Source organism: Gymnoscopelus microlampas (assembly GCF_963454915.1).
Source record: "Gymnoscopelus microlampas genome assembly, chromosome: 16".
In the NCBI taxonomy this organism is placed as follows: domain Eukaryota; kingdom Metazoa; phylum Chordata; class Actinopteri; order Myctophiformes; family Myctophidae; genus Gymnoscopelus; species Gymnoscopelus microlampas.
In genome coordinates this window covers 29,715,454-29,740,085 of record NC_139953.1, presented here as the reverse complement: position 1 = coordinate 29,740,085, position 24,632 = coordinate 29,715,454, and the positions used below count along the sequence as shown (strand labels likewise).

General features: G+C 43.2%; 1 protein-coding gene across 1 annotated transcript in view; it reads left to right on the top strand.

Moving 5' to 3' along the window:
• The first annotated feature begins 6,569 nt into the window (after window positions 1-6,569).
• Window positions 6,570-24,632, top strand: part of LOC311063882 (nuclear receptor coactivator 1-like) — a 30,811-nt gene continuing 12,748 nt past the window's right edge. Inside the window, exons 1-13 of the mRNA XM_084083506.1 lie at window positions 6,570-6,661; window positions 10,646-10,823; window positions 13,079-13,258; window positions 14,146-14,244; window positions 15,046-15,186; window positions 16,036-16,183; window positions 16,590-17,601; window positions 19,184-19,420; window positions 20,428-20,770; window positions 22,214-22,399; window positions 22,717-22,834; window positions 23,684-23,852; window positions 24,097-24,408. Of these exons, the coding sequence (XP_083939632.1) occupies window positions 6,650-6,661; window positions 10,646-10,823; window positions 13,079-13,258; window positions 14,146-14,244; window positions 15,046-15,186; window positions 16,036-16,183; window positions 16,590-17,601; window positions 19,184-19,420; window positions 20,428-20,770; window positions 22,214-22,399; window positions 22,717-22,834; window positions 23,684-23,852; window positions 24,097-24,408 (3,135 nt within the window). The 5' untranslated portion in view covers window positions 6,570-6,649. The remainder of the gene's footprint in view (window positions 6,662-10,645; window positions 10,824-13,078; window positions 13,259-14,145; window positions 14,245-15,045; window positions 15,187-16,035; window positions 16,184-16,589; window positions 17,602-19,183; window positions 19,421-20,427; window positions 20,771-22,213; window positions 22,400-22,716; window positions 22,835-23,683; window positions 23,853-24,096; window positions 24,409-24,632) is intronic.

Sequence of the window (24,632 nt, the reverse complement as noted above, 5' to 3'; positions counted from 1 at the left end):
TGTGTGAATTGAACCAGGTAGGTTGCTGTAACTAACTTTTATGCAGTGACCTTTGTGGGGGTTTTGATTTGAATATTAATGGTAAAACCACTACTGCTGCTGATACAGTACATGTATTAAGCTTTTATGGGTCGTTCCCCCCACTGTTTTCGGGAATGTTCGCCCCAGAATAGGGACTGTAGGGTTCATGTGGTTATATCACATAGGCTGGAGATCGCTCTCTCTCTTTCTGTGGCTTTTGGCCCACTTATTTGGAGAGAAACAGGCAGGCGAAGTATGAGGGCAACAGACAGCATCTTATCATAACCTTGAATTGATTGATTAGGTCGCTGCTGAACTTGAACTCCACTCCACGGACAAGTAATCTAGGTGACTACTAGCATGGCTGTGTGTGTATTTTGTGGGGAAGAGGAGGAAGCGTTATTTATGATACCGTTGATAACTTCTCAAGTTCACAACAGCTTTTATGTGGGTTATTTTCAAATCAGAGTCCAAACGATCTAATGTGCTGGTTGAAAGTGAACAGCCCTAAAGTAGGTGAGAAAGGCAACCCTCTCACCTACTTTAAACACACACATTCCCAAGACAGTTTGCATCCTTATAGGCCTAGTGGCCAGAATCGTAGCTAGCTGGTTAAAGATTGGCCAATTCTAAGCCGGCATGCCCTTGAGTCAGCCCTGATTTTTCTTTTGTGTGTGTGGGGCTCAATAGAGGAATGTGTGGCCGAAGGTGCTACTTCATAACATGTGAGTTGTTGTGAGGCTTTATGTAATCTTTTCTACTTATAAGCCTTGGCCTTATGAACCAAGGGTTTGAAGGAATCAAAACTGCATATATTCACATTCATTTTTACAAAAAAAACAAAAGAACATTGAAGAAACTTGTGAAGCTACTACCTGCCTCCAACAGGTAGAAATAGTTTTGGAATATGTTCCTTGCTCTCATTGATTGATCTCATTCATAAGTATATGCTGTGTGTAAATTTGAAGGACATAGCAGCATTTCTCTTTCTGTCTGTCTCTCTCTCTCCCCTTCTCTCGCTAAAGTTTAAACATTATGGTGTTCCTTGTTGAATGTTCTACTTGGGCCGTAGTGATGTCTGGTTGTGGAATCCTGTCACTTTGAGCTGAGATTCTCTGTCCGCAGCCCAGAAGTGAGTTTAGTGACCCCGCTACCCGACCATTACCATCACTATTACCTTCTTAAATGCCTTGGATACAGAGTGCAGCCAGCCTCAGGGATATAAAGGACAGCCCTCAAATGTTGCTGCCAGCCTTAACTCTAGACAATAATGTTATAGAAGCAATGAGAGTGAGTATAAGCTACAAGGATGCAGGAATCTGCCCTGTAGGACCACAACAGAGAATGAGTCAGAAGACAAAGACAAATGGATGCGTTGACAGATATGGCAGCCATGGCAAAATGGAGGATGTGGCAACTTGTGTCATCGGACCCAGGAGGTCAATTTTTACACTCCCAGTGTAAAATAAACACTCAGGATTTTAGCTACCAGGCTCAAACAGCTTTTTACATTAAAAAGACAGATCGGTTCCCTGGTCTGCTCTGAAGCTAAGTGTCACGAATTACTCGCTCAGTATTTATCACTATATGTCTTGTGACCTTTGACCCTGACACTAGTCATTTAGCTAACCAAAGACGCCCCCCCCCCTTACTTTTTCTCTTTCTCTGTTCTCATTCCCGCTCTCTGTTTTTCTCTTGGTCTCTGTCCTTCCTTCCACCCCTCCTCTCTTCCTTTCTCTCTCCCTCTCCCTCCCTTTTTGTCAGCTTCTGGAGTGAAGCAGGGTGTGTGACAGTACAGCCAATAGCTAAGCAGCCAGGCCCCCTGACCTTGTGTAAGGGGGCCTCTCACCCTCTCTTTCCCTCACCAATTCTCTCTCTCTCTGTCTCCCTCTCTCTCTCTGTCTCAATGTATTTTCCTCCTCTCTGTCACTACACAGAAATGGGAACACACGGCGCACAAACAATATTCGCTTCCTCCTCCAATTATTTTCTTGCCCCCCCCCTTCTCTCTTTGAACCTTATGTCCTCTACCACTCACCTGCGTATCCCATCTTCCCCTGTTGTCAATGTCTCACTTTCCAGACCCCCCAGTAAGCTGCCATCACACCCCTGTGGAGTGTGGACCCAAGAGGAAATACAATGCAATAGTCTGTTTGTCTGCAGAAATATATATATATATATATATATATATATATATATATATATATATATATATATATATATATTATAATTTATACTCTAGCTTTTTTTTATGGTGCTGTAAAGTTGAAACAGTGATTCTTGGAAGAAGATAAGTATTTGCAGCATGCAAACCATAATCTGAAGTTGTCACCAAGCCCTTCCACGGCTAATTTGTTTCAAGAAACAAATGACAGCTAAACGGGCAAATATGACTCGCATCCCAAATCTGGGACAAAATGTACAAATATGGAAGATTCTCCACAGTGGCCGATTTCACTCGGTGTTGCCATAGGAACCACAGAACCAGAAATGGCAGACGTTGTTGCGTGGCAGTTGTGTTGATGTGCGGTGTTTGTGTCACTGAAAGATCAGACCCCTCTGTTCTTTTGACGGTCAACACATCAAAGACTGGGAACAAGCCAATACTTGTGTAACTGCATGGATTCTCTGCATAAGGGTCATACATTTTAAACTTCTAACTTGCCACACATGACACTCAAATATCAGAAGTGGAAAGTAACTAAGTACATTTACTCAAGTACTGTACTTAAGTACAATTCTGAGGTATTTTTACTTTACTGGAGTATTTCCAATTTGCAGTACGTTTACTTCTACTCCACTACAGTACATCGCAGAGGCAAATATTATACTTTTACTCCACTACAATTATTTGAAAACTTAAGTTACTAGTTACTTTGCTGATTTTGATTATTATTATAAAACATACATTACCTACTTAAGCCCTATATACATTTCGGCCATTTGATCTACAATCTCACAATGCGTCGCGATGTGATGCATTGTGAGCTTGTAGATCTGCTATTTGCTAAAGATTTGTATACATTTTATAAATGTGAACTTGTGAAATGGGACATTCTGCATAAGGAGTACCGTACTGTCTACTTTTGGTACTTTAAGTACATTTTGATGGCAATACTTTTGTACTTTTACTCAAGTAAATTTTGAATTCCGGACTTTCACTTGCAACAGAGTATTTCTACATTGCAGTATTAATACTTTTACTTAACTAAAACATGCAAGTACTACTTCCACCACTGGACTGGGGTCACCTGCCCACGGAGGACATTTTCCACCACCATGCCCCATCCATTCCTCTCTCACAAGAGCAGCTGTGCGTGAGGCCACAGAGGGAGATAAGGGGCAGAAATGGTGAATAACAAGTGGTCAACATCAGCGAACTATGTAAATAAGCCGATAGTAAGGTGAACTAAGTCCGGCTAGCCTATTATTAATGTTCATGGTCATTGTAACTTTGATTGACGCTTAATAGAATACCCAGTTCCAGTATAAAACATGAAGAACTTTGTGAACTTGTCCTAACACAGAGCCTTTTGGGGCCCTTCTGTGTGAAGTCATAATGCAGTGTAGAGACAGAGAGCGGAGAATGGGGGTTATGTGTGACATAGGATTCAAACCTGGAGCACCAGGATTATTATATATACACGTTGCTACTGTAGGTCTGTCACAATTATTACTTAATCACCTGATCACAATTATTTTAGCTAAAAACAGCTGGATGAAGTTAACATAATTGTCATATTTACATCATTATTACCACATCGTTGTCCATGCTATTTTAACCATTTTCAACCTGTTGTCCCTATTTTGGGCATTTAGGGCAAAAACATTAAACAAAATGTTCATGTAAATGTTCATATATCCTACTATAAATGCACAAAATCTCTATCCGCCTGTCTGTGAGTGTGTACGTCTGTCTATAGTTCGACCCGAGGGAGTGCTGTGCCCAGCATTGAGTTGGTCGGATAGGCAGTTGGGCATGAAATATATGGGCTTAACAGGGACATAGACGGGTACAAAGATATTGCTAAATCCGCAAATCCCCATATATGGCATTCCTGACACTGAACCCCATATATAGGCATAAAAGGGAGTGACACAGACAGATACAGAAATCTCCATATATGGGCATAAAAGGGACACAGACAGCCAGACGACTACAACAGGTACTCTGTCAATGTGTACAATGGGTATTGCATAACCAGGTGGGGCATATATTTCCAACTTGCATCGTTCCCAAATAGAGGATATGCGCATGCTTAAAGTGAATGGCACATCGAGTGGCAAAGCGACATGCAAAGTGAGTTTAACATTGTTTAATGTTGTTTAATGCAATCAGATATGACTTTTCTGTTTGGATGCATGGGCTGTCAAGGCCAGAAAGTATTTTTTTGACACTCAGTAGGCATTCCTGCATAACTTCCGGGTTTGATGATGATGTCACACGCATATCCTCTATTGGCCAGTGCCCAACGGGTCTATTTTTTAAGTAAAAAAAAAAGAAGCTGATCTACTACTTACTTTTGTATTTATGTACAGAAAACTGACAGTTACTGTACTGGGATGGATTTGCTCACAAAATGGGCTTACAGAGTGACGTCTTACTTCCAGTTTTTAAATCTTTGTTGAATGATTTAGAGGTAAACTCTTTGCTCTGTCTTGACCAGGTTTTTAATCTCAATGGCCCCGATTCATAACGAGGGTCGTAAATATGGTGTAAATGAAGTTCTTAAAGGAGGTCGTATTTCTGGTACTCACTAACGGACGTGCGATTCAAAAGGGGTGTCGTATATGACAGAGACGTGCGTATGACCAGGTGTAGGATCTGATTAATCTCGAAGTCTGCATCCAACAGCATCCAACTTTAACGTCACTTTACGGCACAGTGTTGCCATGTCCGCTTATTATAAGCGAATTTGCGCTTATTTTTCTGTAAAGTTGCTTGTAAATATTGGTAGAAGTGGGGTGCAGTTTTTTGGGCTTGTTTCTAAAGTGTAGTTGGTTATTTGGGCTTGCTTCACAATTGTTCAATAGTTTTAACCGGTGGTTCTCAAATATCTTTATGTCATGGACCCCCAAGTTAATATGTAGGCTAATTTATCCCTATAAGCCCCATCTGAAAATGTTTTGTGCCAGCTGGAGGCAGATTTGTGTTGTTAGAATGTTTAAAAAATCTTCCAAATATTCCACATTGTATTACAAGATTTTTGTTTAAATATAGCAGATCTACAAGCTCACAACGGTTTAATTAAAGTGCTTATAATAAATGGCCTAAGTGCCAGTTGCTTCTTTTGGGTATATTTTCATAGACCTGGTTGCTTATTTCTCTCACAAAATCTGGCAACACCGGAGTTTAACTTCTCGTCCAAACTTACAGCTGTCGGCCCGGCCGCAATGCCTTGACACTGACAGAGAACTTGAACATCATTCTGATCTGTCTGGAAGCGAGTCCCACTATTGCACGATGGATCAGCTGAACGTAATGAGTAATGTTTACAAGGTTTAACCCCGCCAGCAAATAATAGACTAATAACCTGGAAAGGATATAACATTGCTCACGTTATCAAAAAGATGATGTTGAAAATAAATCCAGGGCATACAAGTGGAACGCTGCTATCCGATTATGGACCAGAGCTTATTGATGACTTATTGATTAAATTAGTTCATTTTGGATATCACTGTCCTACGTCGGAATGGGGAATGGTTCTGGACACAGCTTTCATCCACTTTATTTTTCCTCATCAGATGGTAATATTTATTAGGCTGTTGTGTGTGGCGTTCATGTGATCAATATACAGTAGCCTACAGTAGGCTTTACAAATTAATACCGCGACACGGACACTGATGCAGTCAGTCCCTCCGCAGTTTCATTAAGGCATCATAGCTTATTTTCATTATTACGTGACACTTTGGCTGAGATGGAAAATCAATAAAAAGCGGTGGAATCTACATCATGTCTACATTATGCATAGGCTACAAGCAATATATCGTTTGACATTTATTTTTAATGTTTTATATATATGTGTTGACAAATGTTGGGCACATATATATTTTATTTGAGGTTTGCCACTGTTGTAATTGATTTTGACATGAAGAACAAAGCATTCTAAAGACATACGCACATTTCAGCCCTGGTACGCCAGCCTCGGGGCTGACCTGAGAACGTGCGCACCTGACGCACAAAACACAGACCAAAAAATCTTTATGCATCAGGTGGATATGTACGACTTGTCCTAAATGCCGGTACGTACAAAATATGGTCGCAAATCCCTTTATGAATCGGGGCCATTGAGTCTTTCCTGGTTAAATAATAGTATAAACAAGGGCAGCTCTAGGCAACGCTGAATTGTACATTTCTATTCTTTTCTATTTCCTGATGCATTTTAACTGACAGGTAGCTGTTTGCTAAAATGTATCCACAGAAGAAGTACATGTCTTGTAAACACACTTACAGTTCCATCTCACCGGCATATCACTTCATCACTATGACCAAGTTCAATGTCATATAAATGATGTGCTACTTCTGCCCACAGAGAAAGCGGCGCTACTGTCCCCTGATGATGAGGTGCAGAAGAGCGACATCTCTTCCAGTAGCCAGGGCCTGGTGGAGAAGGAGGCCCTGGGGCCCATGCTGCTAGAGGTGAGCTACACAGAAACACACAACGTTTTGCAAATGTTTGGGGACATTAACATTAACGATTACCAATCTAACCGTTAAGGCTATTGCAAGCTTCCTCAGAACAGCTGTTCGGCCAACAGTGGGATTTAGCATAGCATCTAAATCCCACTTTTTTTTTTTCACACAGAACCAGGAGATAACGTGATCCAAAGATTTACTGCCCCATTCACTTCCTGGTTAACTTATTACTTAAAAATCCTGTATCTCGGCTCCTGTGTTATTCTTTTTTGTGATTTCTTTTGGCCGAAACATGCTATTTTTAACGGCGTATAACAAACGAACGGGAGGTGGGCGGCACTGGCTCAGGGGTAGAGTGGCCGGGTAGAGTGAACCGGAAACCGCAAGGTTCCCAGTTCGATCCCGGGTTCCCCCAGAGTTAGTGTCGAAGTGTCCTTGAGCAAGACATTGAACCCCTAATTGCTCCCGATGAGCAGGTTGGTGCCTTGCATGGTTTCCTCCGCCATCGGTGTGTGAATGTGTGTGTGAATGGGTGAATGTAATGCACAATCTATGTGAAGCGCTTTGGATAAAAGCGCTATATAAATGCACCATTTATTTTAAAGCCTTCTACTCTGGTGTCATCTCAACTATACCAGCCGTGAACTTGTAAAGTGTGGCTATTTACAAGACATCAGCTCAAAATTCAGAGAATTCAGAGGATTCAGAGAATCCTTTAATCCTTTAATGCGATCTTAGATTAGATGTATTTGCTCACAGCTGATATTTTTTTCCTACAAATGCGTCATTTTAACTCGTCCAAATTCGTCCGCTGCCTTATGTCACCTGGCTCAAAATCCAAAATGTGCCAAAATATCCGACTTAACATCTGGCTTAGTAATAGGGGTGTGCCGATAGACTAATTTCATGAAACGATACGATATTGGGCTCACAACATCGATACGATATATGGCACTTTTTTATTATGAAAATATATGGGGGGGGGGGAGCCCATATATATATATATATATATATATATACTGTATATGTATATCTTTTTTTAAACGATATATTTTTTTTTCCAAAACGATACATATCGGCACAAAAACGTATCGCGATATATCGGCACACCCCTACTTAGTAAGTATGTGATTTTTTACCACAGAAGTAGCACTTGCAAACCAACTCCAACTGTTTATGCTTCTGTCTGTTTTGTGTGTTTATATATTCAATTGAACGTAATCTATGCATATCAAGTACTCAAGCTGAGAAATCCTTAATATTCACACACACACACACACACACACACACACACACACACACACACACACACACATATTCCTCATAAGTTAACCCCTCCCACGAAGTTGAAGTGACAAGTTTAATTTCTCCCCAAAATCCTTTGAAAATACTTTAGGATTGTGTTTATGGTAAGCTTACATTTTATATCAAAACCTTATGCACTGCTGTAAATTTTACCAGCAAGAAATTAAAATAAAACAATTGCAGTAATGAGCTCAAAATAATCACAGTCACACATAACTGTGGTATTCCTTGTACCCCTAGGGGTGCGCAAAGGTACGTGAGTAGGGAGACCAGATGTCCCGCTTCGTCATTTCCATGACTTTTCACGTGTCCCACAAATTTAGACGCTGTCCCACATTGTGAATAGCAAGCTCCAGTGTTCAAACGCGCGTTTTAAAATCTAGATTTCATCAAAGGGCTCTGTGGAAAAAGCGCTCTATTTACCCTCTTTAAGAAAGAAATAAAACAACATCAGTCATAAATCAATGCGCAGTTGTTGAGAGGTGTGCTGATTGGTGCTGAAGCTCTTAACATGAGCACACTGCAAACTAGACTGGGCCGTGTTCTGTTGGTTCTGTTGCTGCGATCTCAGCGACAAGAGATCCCGTCACAACATGTGGTCACTGGACACAGCACTGCTCAAGCAGCTTTTGAATAAATCATAGGGTATGCTTTTATTAAACATCGCGGTCACAAATGCGTTTATTTTGTCGAGAGACAATGATCTATGGAACCGCTGCAGCATCGCTGATCTAATCAAAAACGAAATAATAGAACTACAGGAGTTGTACACCTAGCCTAAAGAGAGTGCTGTCCATTCCAACAAGAAGTTAAGTTCAAGTACATAATCAAGTAAGAACACAGTTATTTACAAGCATGTAAATTACTGTGGCGTTGTTCCAGGTATTGAGCAAATACCTATTGTTCTATGTGTCTGCCCCTTTGTCCACTTTCTTTTATTCACACAATTGTGTTGGCATCAGATGCTTTGAAATAAGTGAGACAAGTGGGAATGATATTATGACTGAATCACTTAGCGTTTCACAACCCTGATAAACTTCGCATATAAAAATAGAAATAAGAAAAATAAAGGTTGTTTTAAACTCACACATACAACAAGAAACAAAGTGTGACAGCGTTCTTCCATTTAAAAACAAAATGTGTGTGTATAACAGTTATGTGAGCTGAACGCGGACAGTGAGTGGAGTGAGAAGATTTTTAGTGGAGTGTGGAGCCACTCCAGTGCGCTCCAGTACCACTGATACTATGTGTTTGAAGCAAGCCCAGTTCACAATGCAGCCGTGTTAGTTGTTTGATTCTCTGCCCAACCCCAAGAGTAGGAATCCAACAGCCCATGTCGGGCCGGTCTCATGGTCTGATATGTCTTTTTTTATAATTAGGATGGGGAGTAAGGTATTTGGTGTGATAATCAGAATGTTATATGTTTTATAAAATTGTAATCTTTATATATTTCTTTAAAAGATATTTTTTGAGCCTTTTTCTGCATTTTATTGATAGTAGATCACAGGGAGTGACACGCAGCAATGGTCGAACCCACGCCATGCTGCATTAGAGCGTGGTATGCACCTGGACCGCTAGGCCAGTGGGCACCCTATAACAGTGTAAAGCTTTGTGTCAATCACTGTGATTGATACATGATGAATAATAAGGTTACACAATGCATGTCCCTGGTCTCATAAGATCCAGCACATACAGTACCTAGTCATTCTGAACAGATTTCTGTGATTCTCTGTAATCAGCAAAGTCTGATTGTTAATTCTTTGTTTAAATGATGTCAAAGGTTAGCCCCCAGTGGATGGCATGTGTTTTGCAACAGTGTTGCTGTCCATGGTGCTTAAGTGTGCATTGGGGTAGTCTGTAAGGGTGTATATACACTTTGATTATTGGGTAGATGTTTGTGTCAAAAGAGCAAACTGTACTGCAAAAAGGCTGCCGCTGCATGTCTACAAAAAAAATGAATCGAGATGAGCGGTGAGTGCTTTTGAATTGAGCAGCAGGGAATCTCTTTGAGCGATAGAGTCGAGTATAAGAACAGCCTTGTGAGTATGGAGTGGTAATCTCCCCACTCAACTCTGCTCTCATTGCTCTAGTGGCTTACATGTACAGTATATATTGTTGCTGTCGGGATACCTTGTTGTGTCTGACATTTCCATATATGTGCATTTGACACGGTTTCTGTTGTGTCTAACATCAGTGCATGTTGACAATCAAATCTCGATGTGCATTTGGTTTATGTTGTGTATGACATCAATGCAGGTTGATCTCCATATATGTGCATTTGACAAGGGCTATTTGTGAATTTGACTCCATATACTGTACATACGTACATTTGACGGTGAGATTTCACGTCATCTAGGGAAACAAGCTATTGGCTTTCTTGTTTTTTTTATCCTATTTAGTTGACCTTGTATTTGAACTGTGCTTTCATGTGCTTTTTTCTGCAAACTTCTAAATAAAGTATTCAATCAATCAATCAATCAATCAAAGACCACATTAGATTGCCATGGTTACTCAAACTTGTAGATCGGCTATTTTCACTATTTTAAAATGTTCGGACATACAAGGTTTCCACCCCACAGTGATGATATGTATATTATTAGAGTCCATCCGTAACTCATTTCATCACAGTCAGGCCAATGACATTGAACCTGATTTTTACAGTATCTCCATTCCTTCCCGCAGGCACTGGACGGCTTTTTCTTTGTGGTCAACCGGGAGGGTCGCATCGTGTTTGTGTCTGAGAACGTGACAGGCTACCTGGGCTATGGCCAAGAGGAGCTCATGACCTCCAGTGTGTACAGCATCCTGCACGTGGGCGACCACAACGAGTTCGTACGCAACCTGCTGCCCAAGAGCTTGGGTGAGTTGACATGTTTCTATGGGTGCAACAGTTAATCAAGCTAATTGATTATTAAAAAGAATATCGATAATAGAGTACATTTTTTTGTTTTTGTTTGTTTGTTTGTTTTTTATTTTGGAGGGGAAATGTGAAATGTTGCTTTTTTAACTCCCAATTTTTTATCACAATGCCAGTAAATCAGCTTGTCGATCTGCTATCTTTGCTATTTTTGTGTGCCACTAAGTGACTAAGTTTAAAATAGGGCTTATGTGGTATAATCACGATTTAGTCGATGTAATTGATCATACAAGAAAATACAATTAGTTATTTTCAATGTCTGTACATAGATGTTTATTTAAAAAATATATATCACCAAAAAAAACTAAAAACAAGTGCTTCTCAATTATTCGATTAATCGATAGAATAATCGCTAAGAAAATAATGCCCAGTTGCAGCCCTGGATGTTTCCTTGTGGTGTGCCACATATTAATGTCATCCAACACTAGGAGCATTCAGCAGACAGGGCTATGTTGTCAGGATGATTTATGAGCACACAGTAAAACACGGCGTGTTAATCTAAGCCCGAAGAGTGTACAAAATGGAACCAAATCCATTTGCATCCATTTGTACACTATTCAGAGTTAAATAAAAACGTAGGGTTTTTACTGTGTAGGGGCTGGGCAAAATATCGGATTCCACCAGTGCGTTAGATGTGTTTTATTGAACGATGTGAATACAAATATATCTTGATAGTGCCAGATTTAGTATGAATAGTATACCAGTATGCGATTCCCAAACAAAGTGTATTGTTACGCACCACCATGCCACAGGTTGGCTGTACCTGGAAGCTTTACCATGTTAATTTGCTGCTGTGAGGAAAGTAGCGAGGAATCACAGGGGCAGAAAAGGTCGTACGAGGACAGAAGATACGAGAAGGAAGAGCAAAACAATATGGCTGAGCAGTGTCTGAGCTGTCCAATTAGTTTACCCAAACCCTGTAATCCCCCCTGGGTTAATGCTGTAGAGAGCTGTAAAATCACTGACCTTATAACTCTAGATTAGTCACTAAGGCCATGCAAACTTAATTAACTGTTCACGCATGCCCCTCTTCACTTGAACTCATGAACATTTCCAGATCCGCTGCACCAGAATCAAATTCCTTGAGGCTTCAGACAACATACTGTATGTTGTAGCGTGATTTTGGGGGGTTGTGCTTAAGGATTGGCATACGATTGGCATACGTGCCATAATTCTGTACTTTTTATAAAAGATATAGATATATAAAGATAAATGTTGAACAGCCAATTAAATTATGCTTAACCCTTTATCTAAGGACAGGTCCTGGGAGACAGTACTTTCCAGCCTCCAACCTATTATTACCTATAATCAATTATTAACACATTGACTGCCATCGGCTAATCTCAGAACGTCCATCGTAGTGCCAAGCTATTTCTTACCTTTTTTGTTTTTTTGATTCCGTCATAGGCCCCGCTAAATCCGTTTAAAATCCGCGTTCATTTGGTTCGACACAAACACGGGACCCGACCGAACAAAACGCTGAAAACCGTGCCGCGATCCGACACTGCATTCTGGAGAACGAGAGGAAAACGCTAAAATGGTGGATGTGGTGAGAAAAACAACAAGCCAGAGATAATGGCGTCCAAAGTTGATCGCTAGACAGGAAACGGAGGCGGGAGAAAAACCGGAAACAGTATTATTTCGTTTCCGGTCCGCCCCCTTCGAAACCGGAAGTGCAAAAAAAATCCGGAATCTGCACCTGCACGATTTAACATGGGAAAACACCCGCCCCGTAGGACTACGGGAACGGCAGTTAACGGTTGGATTTAACGGCCCGTAGGACTACGGGCCTGGCAGTGGATGTGTTAATGATGATCATGAATGTTTTGAGCTCTTTTCCTATATACTTATATTTTTTCACATGAGGTTTGAGGAGATTTTTAGCCGTTTGAATTTTGAATGTTTAAATTTACAGTATATTATCGTGGACGTGATCCATATGGACAAACCAGCCTATATAAGATAATATAACCTGATGAACCACAGAAATGTTTTATCTTTGTTATCATTTTTAGCTCATTATCTTAATGAGCTAATAAGCTAATAAATCCTAGGGCTCATTTGTTTTTGTGTGGTAACAAACAATTTGTGTGTGTGTGTGTGTGTGTGTGTGTGGGTGTGGGTGTGGGTGTGTGTGTGTGTGTGTGTGTGTGTGTGTGTGTGTGTGTGTGTGTGTGTGTGTGTGTGTGTGTGTGCAGTAAACGGCGTGCCATGGCCACAGGAACCAGGCCGGAGGAACAGCCACACCTTCAACTGCCGCATGCTGAAGAGGCCGCCAGATGAGATGGATTCGGAGAACCAGGAGGCGCGGCAGCAATACGAGATCATGCAGTGTTTCACCATCTCCCAGCCGCGTGCCCTGCAGGAGGAAGGAGATGGTACGTGCACAGTGCACACGCTGCTATTAATATAGACTATCCACATACGCATACACATGCCACTTTCTCATATTCCTCTCATTCATTTTAGGCACGTGATATTCAGCCAATCATATCAAAGTGTCTAATATCTGTACTACCTGACCAAGTCTAATTACTTCAAAGTCTCTGATACGATCAAAAATGTTAGTAATATGGTTTGGAATATTTGTATTCAAATATGTAAGGTCAGGAGTGGGCTCGAATTTTGAAGAAGGTTCTGGGAAACGCATAATTTGTTTATTTGACCGCTGATGTTCTAGTTGTAATGCGTACACATCCTCAACACTGTGGGTGACTGAGACAAAACCATCTATGGATTATGGACCTTAAAGGTGCCTTAGAATGTGATTTAACCACTTGAACCCCTGCATCCATGTTCTCTGGGGAACCAAAATAACAGATCTACATGTCGCAATGGCTATTTTTTGCAAAGAGATTTGGTGTGGATGATTATCAAACTGGTAGAGGCATTCATCGTTCATTTCACTCAGTAAGAGTGGTCTAAGAAGTTCTGAAAATATTATCACTTCACTGTAATGCAGCATTTAAGCAACTTAAAGATGTTACGATATCTGTCTCACATCATGATATAGATATAGATATTGGTACATTGCCTACCTGGGGTGAATGTTTCATGACGTTGGTGTAAAGCCTGATTTATAATTTACTTAATCATACGATGATGTCACACACCAAAAATAGCTGATCTCCAATTTCACAATGCATTGCGTCATGTGCAAGTGCAATATTCAGAGATGCACATAGCCTGATAACTACTTTACTAGGGCAGCACACACACACACACACACAAACACTGACAGAAAGTTCCCTGTGTGTGTGTTAAGACCTCCAGAGCTGTCTGATTTGTATCGCCTGCCGGATGCCGCGCCCCCAGCCGCTGCCTGTCAGCACAGAGTCCTTCATCACCAAGCAGGACCCCACAGGTAACACGCACGCACACACGCACGCACGCACGCATTGCATCCATATGAGCACAGGTTTTGTTCAATATGTGGTAGGGCTGCATTATTATTGAAAAAATATAATTCTGATTATTATTAATACAATTACTGATAATGACGATTTTTGGTGGAAAGGGGTGTTAATAATTTTCTTAATGCCTTTGTTACTCATTGTGCTTATTGGTGCCATGTCTATGGCTTAATGGTACAGTAAGTAATTGCCTCTGTCATTTTATTATGTGCCTGATGGATGTAGAGATGTTACAGTGCTCTGGTGGTTTTTGACCCTTATGTAATATTAACACATTGACTGCCAGAATTATTTTCACTGCCTATTGTTATTCATGCCAGAGATTTTTCAATGGAAAAAAAAAAGTACTCAGGAGCCGAGATACAAAATTTTAAAGTTTTAAGTTAACAAGGAAGTGGATGAGAGTAAAGATCTTCGAAAATTCATATCTCCTTGGTCTTTGGGTCAATTTTTTTTTTTAAAAAGTAGGAATTTTTTTTGAAAAATTATTTTTTTGCTAAAAACGAGTTAACTCGTTTTTAGCAGATCTTGGCACTCAAGTGATGAAAAGCTAAAAACGAGTTAATTCGTTTTAGGCATTCAATGTGTTAAGGAGACGACGGAAAGGTGCAACAGAAGACCAAATAAGATGTTTGTATTAATTGCCACGTTTCACACTTACATGTGTGAAACGTAAAATCACGATTTTCGATGAATTGTGCTGCCCCATGATATGTGGACTCATTTGACTGTGTTCACGTCGCTTCCTCCAGGGAAGATCATCTCCATAGAGACCAGTGCTCTGCGAGCGACAGGTCGGCCCGGTTGGGAGGATCTGGTCCGGAAGTGCATCTATGCTTTCTTCCAGCCACAGGGCAAAGAACCCTCACACGCCAAGAAACTGCTGCATGAGGGTAAGGAGCACGGGGAGGGTGGGGTGAATAATGCCACATAATGAGGGGAATGGGGGGGAGGGAGTTGAAAGGGAAAGACATGGGCAACAGGCCCTCCCTCCAATATGTTGTTGCATGAGGGTAAAATCTGAGATCTGAGAAATCGAGAGTTGTAACTTAACCACTTAACCCTTTAAGACCTGAGGCCGATTCTGCAAAATGTCAGTTAAAAAAAACCCAACTATGTTGCTGTATCAGTGGTTCTCAAACTTTTTCATGTCAAGGATTTGAGTAACAAATGTTCACTTTAAAAATATATATATTCAAAGATTTGAATAGCCAAAGAAATCTAAAATGACACAGATGCGTTCCCGGTCTTAAAGGGTTAAACCCTATATACGTCATTGACCGGAGTCTCGCAGGGGGCCTATACGAGGCCAAATCTCTCTTCGCTGAAGATCCACAAGCTCACAACGGGACACCCTAGAATGGGTAGGGTTCTCTTGATTCTTGACAAGGCCAGAACTCATCACATTTTAAATGGCCTCCACCCTATAACACTGGACAACTCAAGGCTGTTGTGCTGACTGTTGTGGGCTTCTAGATCTGCTGTTTTTATTTTGCCATTGTTGCCATTTTAATTTGGAAATAATCTTTAGAAAATTGAGTAAAAAAAAAAGAAAGTTTGAACCATGTATTCATTTAGGTCCTCCTATGGCCTTATACGGGTTTCTCACCTCACCTGCACAACTCTGTTTTTATTAACTCTTTCTTGTGAAAGATGTCATTGTATAATTTATGTACTGTATTTTTTTGTGAAAATGTGTGTGTGTGTGTGTGTGTGTGTGTGTGTGTGTCTGCTCCCACCAGTGATGACTCATGGCACGGCCATCAGTCCTCTGTACCGGTTCACGTTAAGTGACGGCACACCCCTCAGCGCTCAGACGCGCTGCAAGTTCTGCTGCCCCCCCAACCCCGACGTACAGCCCTTCATCATGGGCATACACACTATTGACAGGTACTGAAAGAACACACACTGCAAGTCCATCATGTATAACATTGGAAAAACTTCATCCCAAGATACTCACTGCACACTGTTGGAAGATTTCAATTATTAATGTTCAATAATGCCCTGCTGTATTTATGTGAAGTTATTTTCTTGGCATACCCACTTGTCCTCCAGTATACATAGTCTAAGCTTGACTTTCTACATTTCCCAGAGTAACATTGTTTTAGTTGAATACCATTTCAGGTCAGTAAACATTTACCAGCCAAGTGAATGGCTAGGTTGATGGCACTGCCATATTTACGGCATACTGGTCTTATCAACACTAAACATTTCCTCCCCAAGCAAGCCACAAAATGTTTTGGCTAGATTGAAATTTGTCATTTCCATCATGATTTCCCCTCCTCCGTCTTACCAGGGAACACAACACTGCTAGCTCTCAGGAAAACGCTAACCCCAGCCTTCCACTGACCCCGGCCAACTCAGCCCCGGCCGCCTCCCGATCCCCGGCCCTCCCTCCCGGCAACGACGCCTCCACGGGCCACCACCTCAACAATGGAAACGGCTCCTCCCACGGACATGGCCCGGCGACGCCCGCAGGCTACCTGACGCCCAATCGTATGTGCCCCCAGCAGGTCAACAACAGCCCCTCCCCTCTGGGCAGCCCGCTCGCAACGACAGCAACCACCCCTACCTCCTTTATTTCGCCCCGGCTGCCGCGGGCCAGCCCCGGGCTGGGGGGCAGCCCGCGCATTCCAGGGAACCCCTTCTCTCCCTCCACTCCTACGCCTGGCCTCCACTCCCCGGCGGGCGGAGGTAGCCTCAGTAGACAGCAGTCCGGTGGGGATGGGAGTGGGAGTGGTGGCAGTGGGACAGCTGGGTCCTTCTCCCTGCCCTCCCCTCTTCCTCAGAGACAAACCAGCACGCCCACCAGTTCCCCCGCTCGCCCTCCACCAGCCAAACCCCCAGAGGGAGGAGGAGGGGAAGGAGGAGGGGAGGACGTGGTCAAGATGTCACAGCTGGGCAACCCCCGACTAGACCAGCTCCTGGATAGCAACGGGGTGGCTGGGGGCGTCGGGGGTGCCGACCCCAACAACAACCACAGCAGCAGCAGCCAGCGCTCCTCCTTGACACCGTCACCCCACCCACAGACTCAACCCAACCCCACTCCTCCGGCTCCTCCCCCTCCCCCCCAGTGCCCCGCCTCCCACAGCACCTTGACGGAACGACACAAGATCCTCCACCGGCTGCTCCAGGACAGCAGCCCCAATGACTCCTCCGCTGGCGCCACGGAGGACGGACTCTGCAGTAAGGACGTGGAGATTAAGAAAGAGCCGCCGGCCAGCCCAGCCACGGGACCCCCTAAGGCCGGCTCCAGAGAACCGCAGGACCACCAGCTCCTTCGCTTCCTCCTGGACACAGACGAAAAAGTGAGCTTAAAATACGCCTAGACTTGTTATATATGATTTTTGATGGGTCCTAAGATAATGTGTCATGCTTTTTCTAGGGTGGTTATTCAGTCGTTACAAGTAGATTTGATTTATTAACCAAAAATATATTGAAACCGACATTTAGAACCTCTCGCCTAAGGAATCTTTCTCATATCTTGTCTGCTAATTCATGAACTGTCCCCTTAACTTGACATTGTGTCGAGAATTATGTCACATGGATGGCAGATCTCATTTTACAAACAGATTTCCATCTAAAGTTAATTATTTGTTAAATGACCCTTTTTTCCTTTTTTACCACAATTTAAGCAAATGGACGTGATCTGGTTAATAGTGATCTATCTCTTTTAAAACAGCTGTGATGTTGCACTAGTGATGTAGAGTACCAGGAAACAGCGGCAGCACAGCAGAGAGCAACAGGGAATCATGTGGGAAACCAAAAGAACTTTCCTGTCTCGTTCTTGAGATACATGACATGGTAGCAGTGTACAACGGCCCATCTTGTGGATATATAGTGATATTTTGGATTTAAAGTGAATTAAGAAGACTAGCCAGAAAATAAAAGAGCCTCACTTTGCCAGCGGTGACATTGACAGATCAAAAAGCAACAGGTGATGGTTGACTGGTTGAGTCCTCTTATCATTTAAATCAAGTCATTGGTGCACAGACATCGATTGTCTAATAAAGTTGTTTAATTCAGTTGTATTGCCTCTTGCCTGCCAACTACTTTTAAAACAAAGAAGAGGAATTGAGTTGGAGTGAACGGAGTTGTCGCCACTCGCCATTCTCACTCTGTTCTCATTTCTCTGGTACAAAGCCGTGTTGCATGTTAAAAAGAACAGATATCTGCGTTCGGGGGGCGCAGTGGTAGAAGTCACTGCCCACCACCACGGAGGTTGTGGGTTCGAATCCACCGTGGTGCATCTGGCTTTGTCGAGCGTCTACACAAACACATTTGCCGTGTTCGGGGTAGGGAAGCTGGGCGGGGAGGGTGATATTGTTCATTGCACGTACTCCTACGGGCTGGGGCGGCACCTGTCAGCGGGGAGTGTTGGGCGGGAGGAGTAGGACGAAGGCTATGCGTCCTCCTGGTGGAGGCTCCTCACTGGCAGGTGAGTCAGTAGGATACAACTTCAGTGACGGCACAGAGATGTGTGTGGGGAGGAATCAGTTGGCATAACGATTACATTGGGGAGAAAAGGGGGTAAAAAAGAATTGTTAGGGAAAAAAGGGACAAAAAGAACAGATATAGCATTAGCAAGCTAACATATTAGTATATTATTTATTGTACAGACCTTGTCAGAGAACTATAAGGGAAGTGTAAAAGATAAATTGCTTATACAATCATCTTTCATTAATCATAATCCAGGTAAAAGAAATAACCATCATAATGATTTGAAATCATAACGCCCAGCCCTACCACGATGTATACTTTGGATCTAGCAACTGTGACATGCCACATGACTTGTCAGCTATTCTCCTCAGTTGTGCATCTGGAGTCCAGTAACTTTAAGTAGCCATTTGAAATGTATTTCTGATGGAACATTGGTTTGCCTTTGGAAAGGACCTGGGCGACCTGCCTCCACCATCGGCCCTCAGCCTGCAGACGGTCAGGGTGAAGGTGGAGAAGAGAACCAGCGTGGATGGAACGCCCTGCAGTGTTGGTGCGCCCGCCACCCCAGGGGGTGGGGCTTCTAAATCTGGATCGGTCCCTGGTGCGGCTGCCGGGTGCCTCAGCCCCAAACCCAGTCCTATTGGGGAGGCTCGACGGGACAGCCGGAAGGACAGCCGAGACTCCACGGTACATCATATGGTTATTGTAACGAGTAGTTAACATGTATAGTTGTGTATACATTGGATGTAAATAAGTAGAGGTAAAACACTGGTTACATTCTCAGATGCAGTTCCCCCACCGAACACAATTGGCAGTGTTCGCGGGTGAGAAGTGACTAGGACATGGGGGCGCGCACTACACCTGCTGATTTGTCGGTCCGCATTTTCAGCAGGCAGGGGAACTGGGGAAGAGTACTGCAAATCTCTGTGTGCATTACACACAGGGGGAACTCCTTGCTGTCAGGTTACAAGGACCGTAGTAGAGGTGGGGAATTGGTAGCTAGAAAATGGGGGGGAAATTGCGAACCTTTCTTTCAATCGGTAGATTTGATAAGAAATCCCTACAATCTCACAATGGCTACGGTATTTTCACTATTGTTTATATTTTTAAATGCTGGATATTCAAATAATGTTTAAAACATATAACATATTATAAATGTTGGGAAAAGGTGTTCAAACAGCTAAATCTGCCCTGCTCCCAACATTCAATCACCCCATGTTGAGCAGTTCTGTGTTGTCAGGAGTGGAAGATGTCCAACCTGGTAAACTCACATCAATATCAAAGGATATCATTAATATAAATATCCTTTTGGTTTCCCAAAGTGTTATCACTTTGCGATTCCATTTTGCTATCTGTACGTTCCCCTTTTCAATACTTCTAATTTTAAGTAAATTCCATATAATTATTTGAAAAACGAAACTGATATTGTTGTTTAGATATTGACTAGTATGTACATATCACCCTTATCTGTTGCCTTACCGTTAATATATATTTTGCTTGTAATAACATGCCCAAAACAGGGGTACCAGGGTTAATGTAGTTATCAGTTGACATCATGTCTCTCCTCTTTCCATGTTGTCGCTCCTATTCATCTTCTGTTATGTATGCTCTGTTGTCCTCTCTCTTGCTATCTGCCTCTCTCCCTCTCTCAATCACTTGTTAAACTTTTCCTATCCCTCCTACCCGTCCCTCAGTTCTCTGGTGGCCCCGGCGACCTGGATCCTCTGAACCAGCTGCTGCCCGGCCTCAGGGGCCCCGTCGGGGCCAAACAAGGCTGCGAGGACTCTGCGACCCCAGCTGGAGGAGGAGGAGGTGGTGGTCCCCAACTGCCTTCCCCTCTGCCTCAGCTACAGTCGCCTGTGTCCCAGCCGCAGTCCCTTCCACAGCTGCATTCCCCCTCACCCCAACTCCACTCGCCCTCGCCTCAGCTCAAGCTCCAGTCGCCCACCCAGACCCAGCCGCAGCCCCAGCCAGGCGAGGCCAACGTCCCCCGTGGTGTGACCGTGAAGAGAGAGCCCCCCGGCACTCCTAATAGAGGTAACGCTGGAGGGGAGAGAGAGAGGGGGTGATGGGTGCAAGGAGCTACAAAAGGCCAGCATGGTCATCCAGAGGAGAGATGGCCAGCTTAACTAGACCAGAATTATTGAGAGAGACACGACTCTCCCATGGAGTGCCGTTGTAAACAAAGAATATTCAGTCGTTTTTTTGACACAACCAACTTACAATAACAAGAACAAGAAGAATGCGGAACGCTTGCCATCAGGTGACCAATCGTTCCAAACACTACTGTATAGTTCCAAATATTTAATTCAAAGAGACTTGGTGTAGAAAGAAAAAAGGAACAGACTAAGTATAGAACTCTGGGGGACCCCGGTCGACTAAGTATATAGGGTTTAATAGGTTAAAATCTGATTGAAGGCTGAATGGAAATGTTGCTCATCATGTGCGTAGGCAGGCGTGCTTACGACGTGTACTGTGACTGCGTGTAGGTGTTGCTTTGCACCACGCACACATTTGTGCACTGCCACATCAGTGGCTGCGATTACATGCACAGTAGCAAATACTGAAACTGCAGCAATTATTGCATCTAACCCAGTTATCTGAATCGAGATATGATCTTAATCGTACTAAGCATAACCCGATAAATACGGCTTATGTTATGTATTGAAGCATGGAAATATCTTTGTTGGATTTATTGTGTATTAAATGGAAACATGTGAAAGATATATAACATTTATCCAGGACGTTATTTTCTTTTATAAATGTGACCACTGCTGTGGTTGTGACCAAACACAGGCCAAAGCAGTATAACACGACAGATAAAAACAACCACAACAACAACAGAAGTACACAACAGGCACCCAAACTAAAATGATAAAATACTAATTAAAATTAAAACAATTACACAGCATTAAGTAGTACAGGGTTTAAAAACAAGAGCAGTCTGGTAAGAATACAGTATGTACAGTAGTGTTTGAGTTTTGACGGCAAATGAATCCATGACCATTTAGCTTTGATAGAACAAAATATTTAATAATTAAAAAAATAAATAATCTTGCCTGCCTCAGTTCTGACAACAGTTACTATATAATGCCACACTTAAGTTGTCAGTACCTTGCAAAAATAAAAACCTAGCTTTAGAAATACAAATGTATCATTGTTGCATTCTATGCACACCTAGGGATGGCCAGTCAACTACATGTACTGTGAGTTGACACCGGATAGAGAGAACACAATTACGTGCAGTAAAATCATCATCTTTGAGGGTGTACAAATGTAACCAAATTGACCCTTATCGGTGCATTTGTGTGCATGGTGGACCCTTAATTGGTCCATTTGGTTACATTTGTACACTCTTAGAGATACATTAACACATAGGATTTTAGGAAGGTTGACCTGTTATTGCCAGTAATCTAGGTGTGTGCATCTAAATGCAGTCAGTGAATCTGTCTAATCCACCGTGTGTGTTCACTGCATCAGGTCTCAGTGACGGAGGCCCCCCCTCAGGCTGTAGCCTGCAGAGTCAGTCACCCTTCGATTTCTGTGGTCCCCCAACTCCCGGCCAGACCCAAGGTCAGGGACAGGGAGACCCCTTCCAGAACCCCAAAGACACCACCAGCCCCTTCCCAGAGGCAGACGTCATCAACCCCTTCAACTCCAGCACTGGTAAGGAAGGATTTGGCTCTGCAGGCTACTTTCTGCATTCATTTGTATCATTTGCAAATAGCACAAGGTGACGTCACTTGCGTGTATTCCTTTGCATTGATGAATTCTAAAATGTGACTTTGTTTTGACTTGTTTTGACACGACATTTAGCTTTGAACGGTGTCTGAATTGCATTTCGGTCGTTATTCTTTACCTCCAGCCTACTGTATATTGGATTCTGTATACCTGCTTTGACATCCTACTAGAGGTTTTGACTACATCTGCAGTTCATTATACACTGGTTGCTGCGTTCATGAATGTTTCTTGTTTCGTCCCAGGTCTTTCCAAGATGGATGGTGCAGACTCCCAGTTTCAGCCGTTGGCCATGTCTGATACGCTGTCTTTCGACGGAAGTGTGGGAACCCCTGTGCAAGCTCCGCTAGCGTCCCCACAAGAGTAAATATTACCGTTTTTTCTTATTAACCGCAGATACATGATAATACTATGTCTCTAACCCTCACTGTAGTCAAAACGGATGATACAATTGATCTAAACCCATTTTACACTGGCCAGTTTACAGAGTCCAGTGGTGTGTTCTAAACAGAGCATTTAGAGCAAACTGGATAGCAGAATGATAAAGAATATCAAGTTTCTGAATAATGAAATTGGGTGTAACCCCCAAGCACCTTGACTGGAATCTCTCCATTTTGACCTTCTGCTGCCATGCTTTACTAACACAAGAAATATCACTTTTAAGTTCCCCACCAGCTTTATCAGAAACCCTGCACCTGTATATTTGTTCCCATTTTTTCATTATGAACGTCTAAATTCTATGAATGGGCTAAATTTGAGTGGAAACAAATCGGAAATGTCAGAAAATAACAGCCTCACAGAACCAATGCAAAGATCTTAGACCGGTCCTTCATATGGGATGGTATCAGGATTTGGTTTTCATAGCAGTAAGCATAGGTTTGTTACTGCTGGTTTTCTCCGGCGTCCAAGGCCATTAATTTAATTTTCATTTCCCCAGCAAGGCTCTTCAGTGGGAGGGCATAATGCATGTGGAGGAACACGCTATCCCTCCCATTTACACTCCCTACTGTATAGGCGCCTCGACCAATCTGGAGGAATCGCTAGTGCAGCGACAGAAATGGCACTCCCCAAACTGTTTCCCATCGGTGAAAATTGTGCTTTTTGGAGTGCCCAGCCAAGACGGATGTTCCCCTGTGTACTTGAACACGAGTCTCTATTTACCTATTGGGTGTGTGTGTTTGTGTGTGTGTGGTTGTCTTTCTTTGTGAGCAGGCAGTGCGTTCCCTGTCCGCTGGATGAAATGTTGTGTCCGCCCACCACACCTGAGGGTCGCAACGACGAGAAGGCTCTGCTGGAGCAGCTGGTGTCCTTTCTCAGCGGGACAGACGAGAGTGAATTGGCCGAGCTGGACAAGGCCCTTGGTATAGACAAACTGGTACAGGTGAGAGGGAGAGAGATGGATGTATGAATATGATAAAAGCACAATGACGTTTAATCACCTGGGGTGTAATAAACAGTTGGGTTGAACAGAAGGCCTTTTAACCACATGATCACTAGTGTCTCTATTCTGGGGCAAACATTCAGAGGACAATGGTTGTGTGAGAGTTTAAGATGCAATGCTGAATGGATTCCAACACTGAAACCAGCACAGATTGATAGTATGTATCATGCTCTTCTGTTTCCAGGGAGGATGTTTCGACCCCCTGCCTCAACGCTTCCCCTCGCAACCGCCCACTACCACCCCCATCGCCATGGATCCCAAACTACCCAGCTACCCATCGACGTTCACCCCGGCCCCTCAAGCTCAATTCCCCACAGAGGCTGTGGGGCCACAGGGGCTGGGATTTGGGGCCCCACGTGCTGCTTTCCCCGGCGGGGCCATGACCATGGGGCTGAGGCCGGGCATGGCCCGACCGCAGGGCATGGCACCCCAGCTCCGACTGCCTCCCAACCAGCTGAGACTGCAGCTACAGCAGAGGTTGCAGGGTCCTCAGCAGGTGAGGACATAATCACACACTCAAGGTTTAGGGACGCTACGTGGCCCACACACCTACGTCGCACTGCCGATCCGACCAATATGCCCATACAGTATATGGAGATCACTGTATCCCTTGCCCATAAATGGAGATAGCTGATGTCATTAATATATGCCCATATATGTGCATGCCCCCCTCTTTGACCATATATGGAGCTGATTTGTTTGCGCCTGATGCCATGACGA